This window comes from Ranitomeya imitator, chromosome 6, assembly GCF_032444005.1.
Source record: "Ranitomeya imitator isolate aRanImi1 chromosome 6, aRanImi1.pri, whole genome shotgun sequence".
In the NCBI taxonomy this organism is placed as follows: Eukaryota; Metazoa; Chordata; class Amphibia; order Anura; family Dendrobatidae; genus Ranitomeya; species Ranitomeya imitator.
Genome location: NC_091287.1, coordinates 44,707,143 through 44,723,476, shown reverse-complemented (window position 1 = coordinate 44,723,476; position 16,334 = coordinate 44,707,143). Strand labels below are relative to the sequence as shown.

The following is a 16,334-nucleotide window of genomic DNA, read 5'->3' as shown; positions in this document are numbered from 1 at the left end:
GCATGTCAGCTGCATAAAGAAAGGTGTGGAGGTGATTCTACTCCATAGACTGCAAAGTGCCGGCTGTGTTATATACACTTGGTACCTTATTTAATCCATACGGGAAACTTTGCAAAAAAAAAAAAAATCAAACCTCCAGAATGGTGGAGTTTTTTTTTTTTTTTTGGTTCTTTTCATCTTGCTTCCTTCAAAGAATGTTAGAAGCAATCAAGAGTTGGTATGCAGCCCCCAAAAAGTAACAAAAATATACTATAGCATGCCTTGCCATAAAATAAAAATTCACACAGCTGAATGGACTGATGAAAAAAAAAGTTATGGGTCTTGAAAATTGTCGATACAAACCAATTTATTTTACAAACTTAATTTTTTTGGAATCAGCAAAATCTTTAAAAAAAAAAAGGTTTGAATAATTTTACATGGGGGACTACTTCATTTAAAAAGTTAGACAACCCCTCTAAGGTAAACCACCCTCCTTCCCCCCCGCCCTTTAATAACTCCGTATTTCTGAGTGTGTTTTCGTACCCAGGCGACTCCCATTGTTGTGTTATCCACCGTGTGCGATGTAAACAGATAAATCTGGCAGCTCCGAAGTTAGCGATGAGCCTTCCTCTCTCCCATGACATCGCAGGCTGCTGACTCACTGATACTTCTGTTAATCACTTGACTCCTTCACACACCGGTCGGTTTACAGGGTTGTTGAGTTCACGGAGGCTGACTACCACTACTACTACATGTATTTATTGTATTTATTTTTTTTTAATCCAAGATGAGACCAGTCCTCCTAAAGACAAATTAACGTGGCGGCGCGGCATTAATAACATCATGATGAGGGGTAAGAAGCGAAGCAGCGGTGGTACCTTCGGCGTCCGCCTCGATGACTGCCCCCCCGCGCAGACCAATAAAGTAAGGACCGTTTCCTCTCGCCTGCCCGCAGTGTTCCTCTACGGTACTATCTCAGCCTTACGCAGTTTTTTTTTTTTTCGTTTTTTTTTAGTTTGTACCATTGATCGTGGATGTGTGCTGTAAATTAGTAGAAGAGCGAGGGTTGGAGAATACTGGGATATACAGAGTTCCCGGGAATAACGCCGCCATTGCCAGCATGCAGGAAGAGCTCAACAAAGGATTTACAGACATCGACCTGGAGGATGACGTATGTTTCTTCAAACCCAGTTTTAGCCTTTATGGAAGAAGGGCAATGCCGTATTTTTAACTTGGATTTTCCATCTCTTCCCTAGAAATGGCGGGACTTGAATGTCATCAGCAGTCTGCTCAAGTCTTTTTTCCGTAAACTTCCAGAGCCCCTGTTCACTAATGGTAAGAAACGTCACATTAATGACTGTACGGACATCGTCTCATAGATTAAAGCCTTTTCTTATGCCCATCTCCTGGTGTCAGAGGGGCTTGTGACCCCTTCACTATGAGCCAATATGCAATCCTTGTCCTAAAGAGTCGCCTTGGAGGACTCATTCATGTATTTGATTGGATGCATGCAGTACTACATTTCACTTGTGGTTGGTCACAACCCCTCTATTAAGGTTCCCCCCTTCATGCTCCATTAAGAGCTGCGTTCACTCTACATAAGGCAGGAGCCAGCTGTGTTATGCAGCCAGCGCTGCCTCTATTGGCGCCAGTTATTACTGATCCATGCAATTAAACCATTTAATCTTCCTACGCCAATCTCTGACAGTCCTGATGGGGCGTCTGTTCTGGTGCCCAACTACACCCTCCTGATTTGCAATTACGGAGTGTTGGTGGTTTGCCATGCCGCCCTGTCTCCGCCGTGCCGCCCTGTCTCCGCCGTGCCGCCCTGTCTCCGCCGTGCCGCCCTGTCTCCGCCGTGCCGCCCTGTCTCCGCCGTGCCGCCCTGTCTCCGCCGTGCCGCCCTGTCTCCGCCGTGCCGCCCTGTCTCCGCCGTGCCGCCCTGTCTCCGCCGTGCCGCCCTGTCTCCGCCATCTTGCTGAATAGGAGACTGTGATTCTATGGTGGGCGCTGGTATTTTTAATTCCATCTCTCGCTTGTTGCGGGTGACATGGTAAGAGCGAAGGGTGTTTTGGATGGCGTCCAAGTGGTTCTGCAGCGATTCAGCCCTTGACCTCTTTAAGTGTTAGCAGTAATGGCTGCTTAAGTGCAGTTCTTTTACATTGTGTTGACTGTAACTACATTAAGTCACGCTATTCAAGCTCCGGTAAGAGGAGCCGGTGTCCCAAAAAATGCAATATTTCTTAATTGCTCACAGGCATGTGCACACAAGCATTGACCAACTCTGGAAAGTCCTCGGCCTGGCTTGAACTTCACTTCTCTTTCCTCTTGTGTGTGGTTTTGCAACTCCGTCCCGGCCTTGTCATTGGAGCCGAGTTGCACTACCAGATACAACCCCATTCTCAAGTGTCGTTTTGTTCTAATCCCATGAAATGCAAATTAAGTGTCGTTTTGGACTTGGTCGGTCATGGGTATGCCAGTGTCCTTCTCGTTTTTCTGCTATATTATGGTATACAAAGAAATGACAGACTCTAAACTATACTTTTCTTCTTAGGATTTGATTTGGGATTTAAAAAAAAAAAAAGCTCCATTTGTCCAAATTTGACCGAAGGATCCTGTAGTCTCCTCTAGTGTAGCCTGCAGAGGACAGATTTTGTCCCCCTGTCTGTGCAGGAAATGTAAGGCCCCATTCACTTTAGACCAAAGTCAGCCAAATCGGCAAATATTTTTAGGGTTGGCCGACAGTGTAATATTTATGGGGCGTTTCAGATTCTTTCCCAATAGATGACATGGAATTTATCGAGTTTCAATGAGCGGGCCTTTGTTAATTTTCCAGTGTTGAGATAATCCATTGCCGGAGCCGTGAGGCCGCTACTCTCTTATGGTGCAGCTAGATGGATGGCGATCTCATGGCCGTGCTCCGACTGATGAATGTATGTATTTTGTTCCCAGATAAATACAATGACTTCATTGAAGCAAACCGTAAAGAAGACCCCAAGGAAAGGCTCATAACCCTAAAAAGACTGGTAAGATTCAGCGCCTCTCCCGCCATAGTAGGCCTTAGTCCTCATTAGTACACTTTCACAAGGATGGAGTCTGAATGATTTATTTTATTCTTTACAAAATGTTTGCATTCCTAATTCTGGGCTTTTGTAGGATTTTGAGAATTGATGCCCTTTATGTCTTTACACATGGATGTAAATTTGTGTACCATTAATGTGTGGAGACCATACGGCCATACGTAGTCCCATACTAGGCGCCTGGGACTTTTGGCTGGCTATATTTATTTTCTGACTTTCAGACTTAATTTAAAGGGGTAGTCCATGGCTGTTATATTGTCTGGTTAGATCACTATTATCAGACTAGCGGGGGCTTACATCTAGCACTTACCGATCGGCTGTTGTCAGCTCTGTTGGCGACTGGATGAAAATGGTGGATGGAGTCCAAACAGCACCGCTCCCTACACCGTGTAGTGGTCATTCTGGGTACTGCAGCTCAGATCCTAGTCACTTCACCAAGGGACAGTCGCTATGCAGTGTGCGGAGCAGCGCGGTTGCAGCTCAGTACACTGTTTTACATAATACCTGATTTGTGGGGGCGGTCGGGTGTCGTACGGACATTTAATCTTGATTTTTAATATGGTAATCTATTTTCTGGATAGGTCAACAGTATCAATCCCCCGAATGGTGACCTGGTGTCACAATGTTTGGTGATGCCCATAAAATTGCTGCTGCTGCTGCTCCACATGAGATAATTGTTTTGTTTTGTTTTTTCTTGTATTTTGCAGATCCATGAGTTACCAGATTATCACTTTGAAACTCTCAAATTCCTTTGCACGCATCTGAAAACGGTGGCGGAAAATTCTGAGAAAAATAAGGTGACTAGTCGGAAACATTGTCTTGGATCAAGTTCTGTTAAACTGCTTAGATCTATGGCGGCAGGGTGGCTCAGTGGTTAGCACTGGGGTCCTAGGTTCAAATCCCACCAAAGACCACATCTGCTAGGAGTTTGTATGTTCTCGTTTTTTGTGTGGGTTTCCTCTGGGTTCTCCGTTTTTTTTCCCACATTCCAAAGACATACTGATAGGGAATGTAGATTGTGAGCCCAAATGGGGACAGCGATGATGTCTGTAAAGCGCTGCGGAATTAATGGCGCTATATAAGCATAATAAAAAAAAAATTTTTAATCTATGTACGGCCTGGATGCACAACGTGAAGACTTTGTGAAAGAGGAGTATGAACGGAGTACTTTCACGATTAGGGTTAGATGGTCTTCTAGGGGGGCAGTCCCACCTTATATGTCCTGATCCAGCCTTTGTAGTTAATGGGGGAACCCCACGAAGTCCTGTCCTACACCAGTAGATTTATGGTCTTGTTACTCTCGTTAATACTGCACATACCAGTATAATTAGTCCAGGAACCCTCTGGATTCTCCTGCCCGTTAACTTGCCATCTGCTCCTCTTCAGTCAGTGGTCCTTCTTCATCAGCGGCCATTGCTGTATATGTGTTAAAACATTTAGATTTTTTCTTTATTAGATGGAACCCAGAAATCTGGCCATCGTGTTCGGCCCAACGTTGGTCAGAACATCCGAAGACAACATGACGCACATGGTCACACACATGCCTGACCAGTACAAAATAGTAGAAACCCTCATTCAATGTGTAAGTGATCCAGTGTGTATATATATATATATATATATATATATATATATATATATATATATATATATATATATATATATATATATATATACACAAACATACATACACACACACACATATTTTTTATTTATTTTTTTGCTAAATTAAAGGTCTCACTTCTATTATGTTTATTTTGTGTTTTTAGCACGATTGGTTTTTCAGTGACGAAAGTGCAGACGAACCAATTGTAAGTATTTTCCAATTTTATTTTTTTATCCTTTCTTTTTTTTTTTTTTAAGGAGGTAACTAAGACTGAACAATAGCGCAGCGCTGGTACCGATGACTTACTCAAAAGATTGATATGATGAATAGAAGGAAAAATCCTTACAGTTCAAAATATTTGCAAAACTTGAAATACAACTGATCTATGTTGTAAAAATGTAGGTGTAGCAGAGCTGAACGTGTCATGTAGGGTTTTTCGGTCTGTTATGATTATGGTATGCAAAAACACTTGGAACATTTGCTACGATGTCCTCTTTGTTATAATTTACAGTCAGATCCAGTGTTAAAAATTCAATAATTATAATGTGCTGATGTAGATCTGACCGATATTTGAGGTTTGGCGAAAAATGAATAAGTAGATGACACTTTGTAAGCGCATTATTTCTATAAATGCATGTATTTTTGGTGAAAGCATTTTTACAATAAGGTTTCATAGAAAAATGTTCAGCTTCTACAGCCTCTAGGTACATAGACGGCAAAACCCTGATGGCAGGGTTTGTAAGCCTCATTTATCATTCCTAGATCTTTAAAAAGTGCATTTACGCTGAATGATCATCGCGTATGAAGGTTCTCGGGGGCTAATCTGTGGTGGTTTAAACCACATTTGTGACCAGTTTAAGCTTTAAATGCATTGTTATACATAGAGGCTGCAGATAAAAAAAAACTAATTTGTACTGAGGTTATAGAAGCCAAACGGTCCAACATTTTTAATGAGACCCAATTATGAAACTACTTTTTACCCAGAAATGCATATTTTATATATTAAGCCAAGGTTGGGGTTTAATCCAACTTTTTAAAGGGCCATCATCTGTCCTCTTATTATGACTGCTTGGACTACCACTAATTACTGTAGTGGTTCATACATCCCTCAAAAAATTGAGAGAATATGATCAGGATTTTTCACGAACATGTCCTCAAATGCGAACCATTTAGTTTATATTCATTAGCAGACATGGAGTACATACACTTTTTATTATTATTATATTATTATTATTATACATTTTTATAGCGCCATTTATTCCATGGCGCTTTACATGTGAATACGGGGCAAATATAGACAAATACATTAAACATGAGCAGATAACAAGGCACACGAGTACATAAGGAGGGAGGACCCTGCCCGCGAGGGCTCACAGTCTGCAGGGGGTGGGTGAGGATACACTAGGAGAGGGAAGAGCTGGCTGTGCGGCTGTTCAGTAGGTTGAGGATCACTGCAGGCTGTAGGCTTGTCGGAAGAGATGAGTCTTCAGGTTCTTTTTGAAGGTTTCTATGGTAGGCGCAAGTCTGATGTGTTGGGGTAGAGAGTTCCAGAGTATGGGGGAAGCACGGGAGAAGTCTTGGATGCGGTTATGGGAAGAAGAGATGAGAGGGGAGTAGAGAAGGAGGTCTTGGGAGGACCGGAGGTCGCGTGTAGGTAGGTACCGGGAGACCATGTCACAGATGTATGGAGGAGACAGGTTGTGGATGGCTTTGTATGTCAGTGTGAGGGTTTTGAACTGGAGTCTCTGGGCGATAGGAAGCCAGTGAAGGGCTTGACACAGGGGAGAGGCTGGGGAATAGCGGGGGGACAGGTGGATTAGTCGGGCAGCAGAGTGTAGGATGGATTGGAGTGGTGCCAGAGTGCTAGAGGGGAGTCCAGAGAGTAGGAGGTTGCAGTAGTCGAGGCGGGAGATAAGGGCATGCACTAGCGTTTTTGCAGTGTTGCGGTCAAGGAAAGCACGGATCCGGGAAATATTTTTGAGTTTGAGACGACAGGAGGAGGCAAGGGCTTGGATATGTGGCTTGAAAGAGAGGGCAGAGTCGAGGATCACCCCGAGGCACCGGGCGTGTGGGACTGGGGATAGTGAGCAGCCATTGACATTGATGGATAGGTCTGGTGGAGGGGTAGAGTGAGATGGGGGAAAGATGATGAATTCTGTTTTGTCCATGTTCAGTTGTAGAAAGCGAGCAGAAAAGAAGGCTGAAATGGCAGACAGACAGTGCGGGATTTTGGTAAGCAAGGAGGAGAGGTCAGGTCCGGAGAGGTAGATCTGCGTGTCGTCAGCGTAGAGATGGTACTGCATACCGTGGGATTCTATGAGCTGTCCCAGGCCGAAAGTGTAGATGGAGAAGAGTAGGGGTCCTAGAACAGAGCCTTGAGGAACACCGACTGACAAGGGGCGAAGTGAGGAGGTGGTGTGGGGGAGGGAGACACTGAATGTTCGGTCTGTCAGATATGACGAGATCCAGGAAAGGGCCAAGTCTGTGATGCCAAGGGATGAGAGGATTTGTAGCAAAAGGGAGTGGTCTACAGTGTCAAAGACAGAAGACAAGTCCAGGAGAAGGAGGACAGAGTAGTGTCGCTTGCTCCTGGCAGTTAGTAGGTCATTGGTGACTTTAGTTAGGGCAGTTTCAGTTGAGTACACTTGACTACTTGCTTATTTTTGCAAACCTTCTTTTTTACGATAATGTATTTTTTTCCCCCCATGATAATGTATATTTTTTTCCCCCATACCAACATAGGTTGTGCAGTGTCTAATGCCCTTTTAAGTTTTGCTTCCGTCAAGTTTCCTTGGGGCTGTGCATTGTGCTGTTCCTCCATAATTCTGCCTGGACGTGTATAAATAAACGGGATGCGACGGTTTCCTTTGCTAAATAGGATGTGGTCTTACATACTCATACGGTGTCCAATCAGTGCGGAGAATGTAAGGGCGGTTTCACACTTCCGTGTTTCGCCATCCATACATCGTAGAACGTCTGACTACTCTCGACAGGAGACCCTCAGCTGGTCCGTGCACCACAGTCCGGACCATGAAATAAAAAACCTGTGAACCGGCATAAGGACTCATTCAAACTCAAACGAGAAATTCATCCCAGTTTCAGGGTTTTATCAGTTTTACCCAACTTTTTTTTCCTTTTTTTTCTGTGCTTACGTTTTTCATTTATTTTCAATGTAGCAGTTTGTGAAAAACGGAACCCCATTTTTTATTTTTATTTTTTTTCCCCCAAGGATCCACAGGTTTGCATTGTCGATTTTAATCCAAAACTCTGCTCAAAATCTGACACATCTTTGCAATTTTGCATCGAATATTAGTTCTGCGAAAAAAAATCATATTAGACGTACGAGTGCGATCTGTAAAGAACGCGTATAGCTCTTGTACGCAAAAAAAAAAAATGGAATGGTGAACGAGTCCTACACGTTTCTATAGTGGAACGAAATGTTTTTTTTTTTTACATATTGCATTTCCAGGAGAAATAACAGAGGAACCGCACAACAGAGTTCTAAAGAAATTCTGCGCCCAAATTTTTGTTTTTCCATGCAAGTAATTAATCCAATGAACCAAGTCAGGAAGAGGGGACGGGTCCCCATTGCTGGAGAAAAAAAATATGCAGAATGTAATGGCCGTAGAATTCTAGAATAGTCGTCGTTTTTTTGTGTGATGATGTTGAAGATCTCTGTTTATTAACTGTAGACAGCTGTACAGGAGGAAAGCACAGTAGAATCTCAGCCAGTGCCAAACATAGATCATTTACTCAGCAACATTGGAAGGACCGGCTTGTCCCCTGGAGACGTATCAGGTAACTCTTGCCTGTGCAGACAGCGTTAACCTGCAGGCTACACAGACACACACCAGCCTCTTCTCTTATCAAGAGGTTCCCAGGTTCTAATAAATGCTTCTTCTGTCTTATATTCCTGCTTAATGTCCCTTCAATCCTTACAAGTGTCCTTATTTTGTGCAGACCGTAAAGGATAATTTCACCCAAAGCTCGAAAAAAATGTTTTTCTATTGAATATCTGCTCCTTTGAGGCTACCCAGGGGATCGCCATTGCATATTCTTACAAGTGCCCTCATCATAAGGTTCATCCTCGTGCACAAGTTTTGGGTGGAATTATCTTATTGGCCACAACTGGTTAATACTATTTTGTTTTAGTTGAATCCTGCACAGCATTTTTGGGATCTGATGTAGAGTACAGGTTTCGTATTACTGATAACCCTACAATGAGCTATTGTCGATAAAAGCCAATATTATATGTAAATGCTCCGGCGTGTAAGCTACTGCATGGTCCTGAAAACAGACAAAGGTTTTAAAGCAGTGTTGCACGCTTGACAAACTGAATGTCCCCCAGAAAGAACTGAGGCTATGTTCACACGCTGCAGAAATGTTCCATGTAGATTTAGGAAAAAAATAATGTAAAACTTTATTTCCTGTGACTTAAAAAGGAGCCAAATCACAATTCATCGAGCAGTTTCCCCCAGAATTCTGGTGTAAAACTGCTTGATTACAATTTCGCTAAATTCTGTTTGGTTGATCTGCCATGTTGGATTTTCTTGGTCACGGTCTGTTGCTTTCGTTGAAAAGTTATTCATGCCAAATTAAAGATCTGCATCCTATGGAAGTATAGACCAAGCCACAGAACACAGCAGTGATTCACCGGTCGTTTTGTCTAAGCTGTCATTTCAGTTTACGTCATTTTTGTCCAAGGTGACAGCTTTCAATTTACGGAACTGTTGTCTGAGGCAACAGCTTTCACTTCACGACACTGTTGTCCAAGGTGATGGCTTTTAATTTAAGGCATTTTTGTCCAAGACCACCGTTTTTACTTTATGACCTTGTTATCTGATGCAAGAGCTTTAGCTTTAAGGTACCTTCACACACAACGATTTCGTTAACGATATCGTTGCAACGTCACGCTTTTTGTGATGTAGCAACGATCCCGCTAACGATCTCGTTATGTGTGACAGCGACCAACGATCAGGCCCCTGCTGGGAGATCGTTGGTCACTGGGGAATGATCAGGACCTTTTTTTGGTCGCTGATCACCCGCTGTCATCGCTGGATCGGCGTGTGTGACACCGATCCAGCGATGTGTTCACTTGTAACCAGGGTAAACCCGATATTTACCCTGGTTACCATTGTAAAAGTAAAAAAAAAAAAAAAAAAAAAACAGTACATACTCACATTCCGCTGTCTGTCACGTCCCCCGCCGTCAGCTTTCCGCACTGACTGTGTCAGAGCCAACAGTAAAGCAGAGCACAGCGGTGACGTTACCGCTGTGCTCTGCTTTACGGACGGCCGGCGCTGACACAGTGGACGCCGGGGGACGTGACAGACATCGGAATGTGAGTATGTAGTGTTTTTTTTTTTTTTTTTAACTTTACAATGGTAACCAGGGTAAATATCGGGTTACTAAGCGCGGCCCTGCACTTAGTAACCCGATGTTTACCCTGGTTACCCAGGGACTTTGGCATCGTTGAAGACCGTTTCAACGATGCCGAAGTTGTTCCCCTGATCGTTGGTCGCTGGAGAGAGCTGTCTGTGTGACAGCTTCCCAGCAACCACACAACGACTTACCAACGATCATGGCCAGGTTGTATCGCTGGTTGTGATCGTTGGTAAGTCGTTTAGTGTAACGGTACCTTAACTGCATTGTCCAAGGTGACCGTTTACAACTCAAAGCCTTGTTGTCAAAGACTGCAGCATTTTATTTACAGCACTATTATTTAAGGCGACCGCTTTCAATTGACGGCACAGTTGTCCAAGGGGACGGCTTTCCCAGATTAATCGTAAATGATTAGACATTTTTTAAAGTCAAAAATCCCTACCCCATGGCCAGCCTTGGCATTTTTAGCCAAAATGAAATAATAATCCACTATTGGTGAATTAGTAGGTACGTCTTGTTGAAGCCACCAAGATCTTAATTTATTTTCTGCTTCCAATTCGGCTGAGCAGTGTGCGATATCCACAATTCCTATATATGCCCCTTCTCCCTGGTCATAGCAGGCTTTACCACTGCGAAATTGGATGGAAATGTGCAACTTTGCTTTAAAACCTGATATTTTATTTTCAATGTGAATGCCTCCTAAGCAGAGCCAGCCATTATGTAGACTCGGGCAACACTTGAACGTTCTCCTGCCTAGTGCAGGCACGGAGATGTCGATAGGCCGCAGCATCAGGAATATTGCCCAGTCTACAAAATGCTGGTTTCCTCTACAAATATGAAGAAAAAGATGCAATTTCAGCTATGACGTGTGTACTAAAGTTCCTTTCCCTTCTGTCTTTCCACTTGCAACCTGTTCCTTGGCTAAGTACTAGTATCACAGGCGCTCTCGGCAAATCTCCCTTATCTGCTATCGCACTAACCAAGCATGTTATACTGCACAATAATATCCCTTTATAATACACAAGTGATATTACGTTGCTCCTAAACCCCAGTAATTAGCATCTGTGTATATATAAGCTATGACATCACAGCTATCAATGGAGGCGTTGTGATGTCATCGCTCAGATTAGTTGTGATGTCATCATTTCACATCTCGAAAACTTGTGTATCATAAAGACTACTGCGCTCCCTATTGTAAAGGTTCTCTGATGTCACCGCGGATTTCCATTACCCGTATAAAAGCATGCGGCTCACCACCCCTTGCTTTTATTCGCTTGCGGAAGTCCTTGATGACTACGGATCTCCGCGATCTTTACAGTAGAACGTGCGCTAACTCATATCTCTACATAATTCGGAGAGCATTTTTGCTTTTGTTTTTTTTTTGTTTTTTCTCCTTACCTTTTTTACTGTACCAATAAATCTATGCTGATGTGTAAACAGGCGAAATGGGAGGAGTCTATCACACAGTGATGTCACTAGTGGATTCTATGATGTCACTTATGGACAGCTGGAACTGTAGGAAGAAGGAGGATTGCTGCCCACATTGTAGCTGCCTTATCTGCAGAAATCCCCGATTTTTGTGAATGGACTTTGATATTTTTCAACTCTTTTTTTTTTTTTTTTCCCTTAATTAATTTTATTTTTTTTTAATTGGAAATCTGATCTTTAATTTAAAAAAAAAAAAAAAACCTGCACTGTACAATTTTTTTTTTTATTTTTCCTGCTCAGCGTAATTTAAACAGATCAATGCTACTTTCTTAAAAGTCTTTCTGCCGTTTCTTGTTATTTCTGAAGCAGACCCTGAGGAGAGCTAGCATGGTATGGTGGTCTACTGGTCTTCTTAGTCACAAGCATTAGCCATGTGTCTATAAGGGGTGTGGCATGGGGCTTAGCTCTCGCATTATTTACCAACGTAGAAAATTTACCATTCCAATTGACATTGTAGAACGGCCAGCTAGCCCCCTTCTACTCTCTTTATTCTTGTCTAGCCTCAGTTTTCTTTCCCTATAATTGATTATTTGATGTTCATTCCTCATCTCATAACAGCGGTAGCCCAGTCTAGCTACGTACCCCCCTCTATAAAATACCAGATTCTGAATTTCAGCATTGATTGCTCATTGGCTCGGCAATCAAAAACCTAAAATTTAAAAAAAAAAATTCAGATATTTCAATTTTTAGTTCCCCTGTGTATTCAGCTTTAAAGGGATCCAGATGCAGAGTAGTCTATCTGGTTAAGTTTGGGGGCCTCTCGCTCTAGATCAGCGTGCTTAGACGGGTCTTTTTAAACATCAGTGTTTTTTATTTTCTTTTTTGTTATTTTGAAGAACAGGGGGTTCCTTGCCATTCCTCTCATTGAGCTGGTTCTGCCTACAATTCACAGCATCCTTTCATGGCGGTGGCTTTCTGTGGTGAAGCTTGCATCTTCTGTGAGCTATGACTATCCCCTTTGTTTTCTTTTGCTTTGACACATTTTGTTCTGTGCTTGTCCTTTCCATGAAGCCTAGCATTATTTGTCACCACTGTGTATCTCGGCAAACACCGCTGACACGTTCCTTTCTATTATGATTTATTTTAACAGATTCCACTACCAGTGACTCTGCAAGATCTAAGGTATGTCTCCTTTATTCCCTCTTACATGTGTGGTCTTCTCCGGTCATCCTCCACTGTCATATGTCTAGCTGTCCTTGTGCAAAAGCCGGTGTCAATATTTGGATTTTCCAAGAGTGCACATTGATGGCTCATGATTAAGGTACCTTCACACTCAGCGACGCTGCAGCGATACCGACAACGATGTCGATCGCTGCAGCGTCGCTGTGTGGTCGCTGGAGAGCTGTCACAGCGGCAGCTCTCCAGCGACCAACGATGCCGAGGTCCCCTGGTAACCAGGGTAAACATCGGGTTACTAAGCGCAGGGCCGCGCTTAGTAACCCGATGTTTACCCTGGTTACCAGCGTAAATGTAAAAAAAACAAACACTACATACTTACCTTCTGCTGTCTGTCCCCAGCGCTGTGCTCTGCACTCCTCCTGTACTGGCTCTGAGCGTCGGTCAGCCGGAAAGCAGAGCGGTGACGTCACCGCTCTGCTTTCCGCTCACTGTGCTCACAGACACAGTGTGACAGCTCTCCAGTGACCAAACAGCGACGCTGCAGCGATCCGGATCGTTGTCGGTATCGCTGCTGCGTCGCTTAATGTGAAGGGGCCTTAACGATATCGTTGCTACGTCACAAAAAGCAACGATATTGTTATGTGTGAAGGTACCTTTAGGCTAGGGTCACATTACTGTATTGTCTCTCATCTGAGCAAATCGTGTGGTTGGAGTGTGGGGTTGGAGTGTGGGGTTGGAGTGTGGGGTTGGAGTGTGGGGTTGGAGTGTGGGGTTGGAGTGTGGGGTTGGAGTGTGGGGTTATCCCGTGGTTGGAGTGTGGTTATCCCAGTACAGTGCAATGTTTTTCCATGGGCGAGTGCAATCTGAATATTGGATTTCAGTTGTGCATACATGTAAATTCTGGTTTTCTATTTTTTTTCAGGGTTCTTGGGGTTCTGGAAAAGATCAGTATAGCAGAGAGCTGCTAGTGTCCTCTATTTTTGCTGCAGCCAGTCGAAAACGTAAGAAGCAAAAAGACAAAGTTCAGCCAAGCAGTTCCGAGGATGAGCTGGACAACGTATTTTCCCCTCAAGAGACACAAATATCAGAGAGTAGCAAATGTGAAACTCCAAAAAATAACAACGTGCCTCTAAAACCCAAAGCACTGACACTGAAAATAAATACAGAGAATCTAAGCATAAGTGATGCGAATGCATGCGTGGATGTAAAAGCCAGGAATGACAGTACCCCTTCTGATGAGCCAACTACTCCCTTAAAGCCGTCTCGTTCTCCTGACAGTAGACTAACACTGACTGTGCGGCCTGATGACAGAAAAATATTCCATTCCCAGGAGAGCATGTCCGATTCAGGAACTGTCCTCAGCACTTCATCCCAGACCTCCAGCCATCGACCAAAACCTAAGATCATCATTAGCCCCGATATAAGAAACAGTGACTTTCTAACCGCCGAGGTGAGCTCCATCACTTCAGACTACTCGACAACATCATCAACATTATACACGGTTGGGCTGGAACCAAACCTAATAAATCATGAGGTTCAGTCTGTAGCAGAAAGCAAAGGTGACGAGGCCGATGATGAAAGGAGTGAATTAATAAGCGAGGGTAGGCCGGTGGAAACCGATAGTGAAAACGACTTTCCAATATACGCTTCAGGCAATGCATTCGACAGGCAAAATCGGTTGAAGGTGGAAGAGTTCTCCCTTGGTAGTCGAAGGAACTCTGAAGGAAGTGCTAGCTGCACCGAGGGGAGCTCAACCCCACGGATGGACAGCCGACGGTTTAGTTCTCATAAACTCATTGAATGTGATACTTTATCAAGGAAAAAGTCTGCACGACAAAAAACGGACAGTGAATGTTCAACTGAAGGCAAAAATGACGAAACTCCAGCATCTTCTAATGTTGCAGGGGTTGTCGGCAAAGGAAAGCTTTCTGGCAACGCAGACTTGTCAATAAAAAGTGACCCAGAAAAGCAGGAACTTGGGTGGAGGCTTAAAATAACGGACAGGCTTAAACTGCGCCTTAAAGCTTCTGCAGACGATATGTTTGGAATAGGAAGTCAAAAAGCACATGCCAGCGAGAACAGAAAGAAGAAGAATATTCGGAGGAGGCACACACTGGGAGGGCAGCGAGACTTTGCTGAAATAAGTGTTTTAAATTCTTGGAAAATCCACGAACCATCTCGTGGTACAGAATATGAACTTTCTGCCGTGGATCGATTGAAACCAAAGTGTCCATCACAAGACCTCTCAATCTCCGAGTGGCTCGCACGAGAGCGTTTACGCACTAGCTCATCGGAACTCAGTACCGGAAATTTTGAGGAGTCCTCTTTACAGAACTTAAAGGAATCATCAACGCTAAATCCACAGACGTCATCTTCATCCCAAGTCAACTCTGCCGCCTCCAAAGATGGAATCGAAAATCTCTCCGACTTGACTTCTCCACAGTCAACCGATCAATTAAATGGAGAGAGCTACCAGAGCAAGAACAAAAGTAACTTTAGCCCTGCTGTTGACGCTCACCCGCATAAGCTGTCTGGTACTCAGGTCGCGAGATCTACTTTCTACCAGTACCTTTAAAGAACTTCAAATAAAAGTTACCGATGGGACTTGTATTGTAGTATGACCAGTCGGTGAGCGTAAAGCTTGCCTATATCTTGAGTAAAAATTCCAGTCTATATTGTTCTGTGCCTGAATTTGTTTTGATTTTTACTCGTCTGCAGCCTGTATAAGGGCTGAATTCACTCCTAGGCCCTGTGGAAAGTCTTCAGAGCGGCCGCAACAACACAAACACCTTCTCGAAATGGAAGTACTTCAAAAATTTGAACAAATTGTTTTTGCTTCTCGATTGTGCATCATGGAATCTGTAACCCAGGGTTTTCTTGTTAGCAGACATTCGCTATGTAACATATGTAACAATGTCCCGATTTCTGTTTTTTTTTTTTTATTTTTAGTCACCAAGAAAAGTGCCTCATTAAAAATTCATCTGTTGTGCTAGGGTGCCATATTGTTACATGCTAATTGGAGAAACCTGTCGCGAGCAGAACATTTTAGCAATTTCCAGATTTCATTAAATTTTACCGATTTTTAACAGGTGGACTCAGCGCTTCCATTCGTTGTGCATTCCGGTAGATTCAAGTTTTTTTTATATGCCAACTTTTTAATACAGTTTTACGTGACTTGAATTTTTAATCTTTCTGTAAGATACAGTAATAACTTAATGTGTATAGAAATATATATATATATATAAATATATATATTACATTGTGTATCTTTTCTTCAGATACCGGATTTGATATAAATATTGTAAGATAGGCATGTAGATAGTAACTGCTGGGTGAAACTGGTTCTTTCATTGAAAAGAGTATAATTCTGCATGACGATCTAATACCATCCTGTACATGCCTGTGTGCATACCCACTTAAACACTGGAAATAAAATTTGTTTTGGTGATTTTTTTTTTTTTTTTTTTAATTTCTAAAAAGAAAAAATTCTTAAATGCAACAAATATTTTTTCACAGTAGCAAATTAAAATTTTACAATTTTTTTAACTCCCAATTTAAAAAAAAAAAAAAGGTGTGTACATATTGCATTTCTATACGGTTTGTGATGTCCGCTGGCGTTCTCGGGGTTCCGTGGTTGGAATGTCTCCAGTGTTGGCGAGAAGCCGCCTCTAGTGCACTCCTTC

At 43.0% G+C, this 16,334-nt stretch overlaps 1 protein-coding gene across 6 annotated transcripts in view; it reads left to right on the top strand.

The window, feature by feature from the left end:
* ARHGAP21 (Rho GTPase activating protein 21) overlaps positions 1 to 15,737 on the top strand; it is a 147,089-nt gene extending 131,352 nt beyond the window's left edge. For all 6 annotated transcript variants that reach the window (XM_069729580.1, XM_069729578.1, XM_069729581.1 and 3 more), the window contains 10 exons: positions 767 to 903; positions 995 to 1,150; positions 1,236 to 1,314; positions 2,932 to 3,005; positions 3,767 to 3,856; positions 4,516 to 4,641; positions 4,826 to 4,867; positions 8,355 to 8,460; positions 12,623 to 12,654; positions 13,574 to 15,737. In XM_069729580.1, coding sequence (XP_069585681.1) covers positions 767 to 903; positions 995 to 1,150; positions 1,236 to 1,314; positions 2,932 to 3,005; positions 3,767 to 3,856; positions 4,516 to 4,641; positions 4,826 to 4,867; positions 8,355 to 8,460; positions 12,623 to 12,654; positions 13,574 to 15,226 — 2,495 coding nt within the window. In that variant the 3' untranslated portion in view covers positions 15,227 to 15,737. The remainder of the gene's footprint in view (positions 1 to 766; positions 904 to 994; positions 1,151 to 1,235; positions 1,315 to 2,931; positions 3,006 to 3,766; positions 3,857 to 4,515; positions 4,642 to 4,825; positions 4,868 to 8,354; positions 8,461 to 12,622; positions 12,655 to 13,573) is intronic.
* Positions 15,738 to 16,334: the final 597 nt, after the last annotated feature.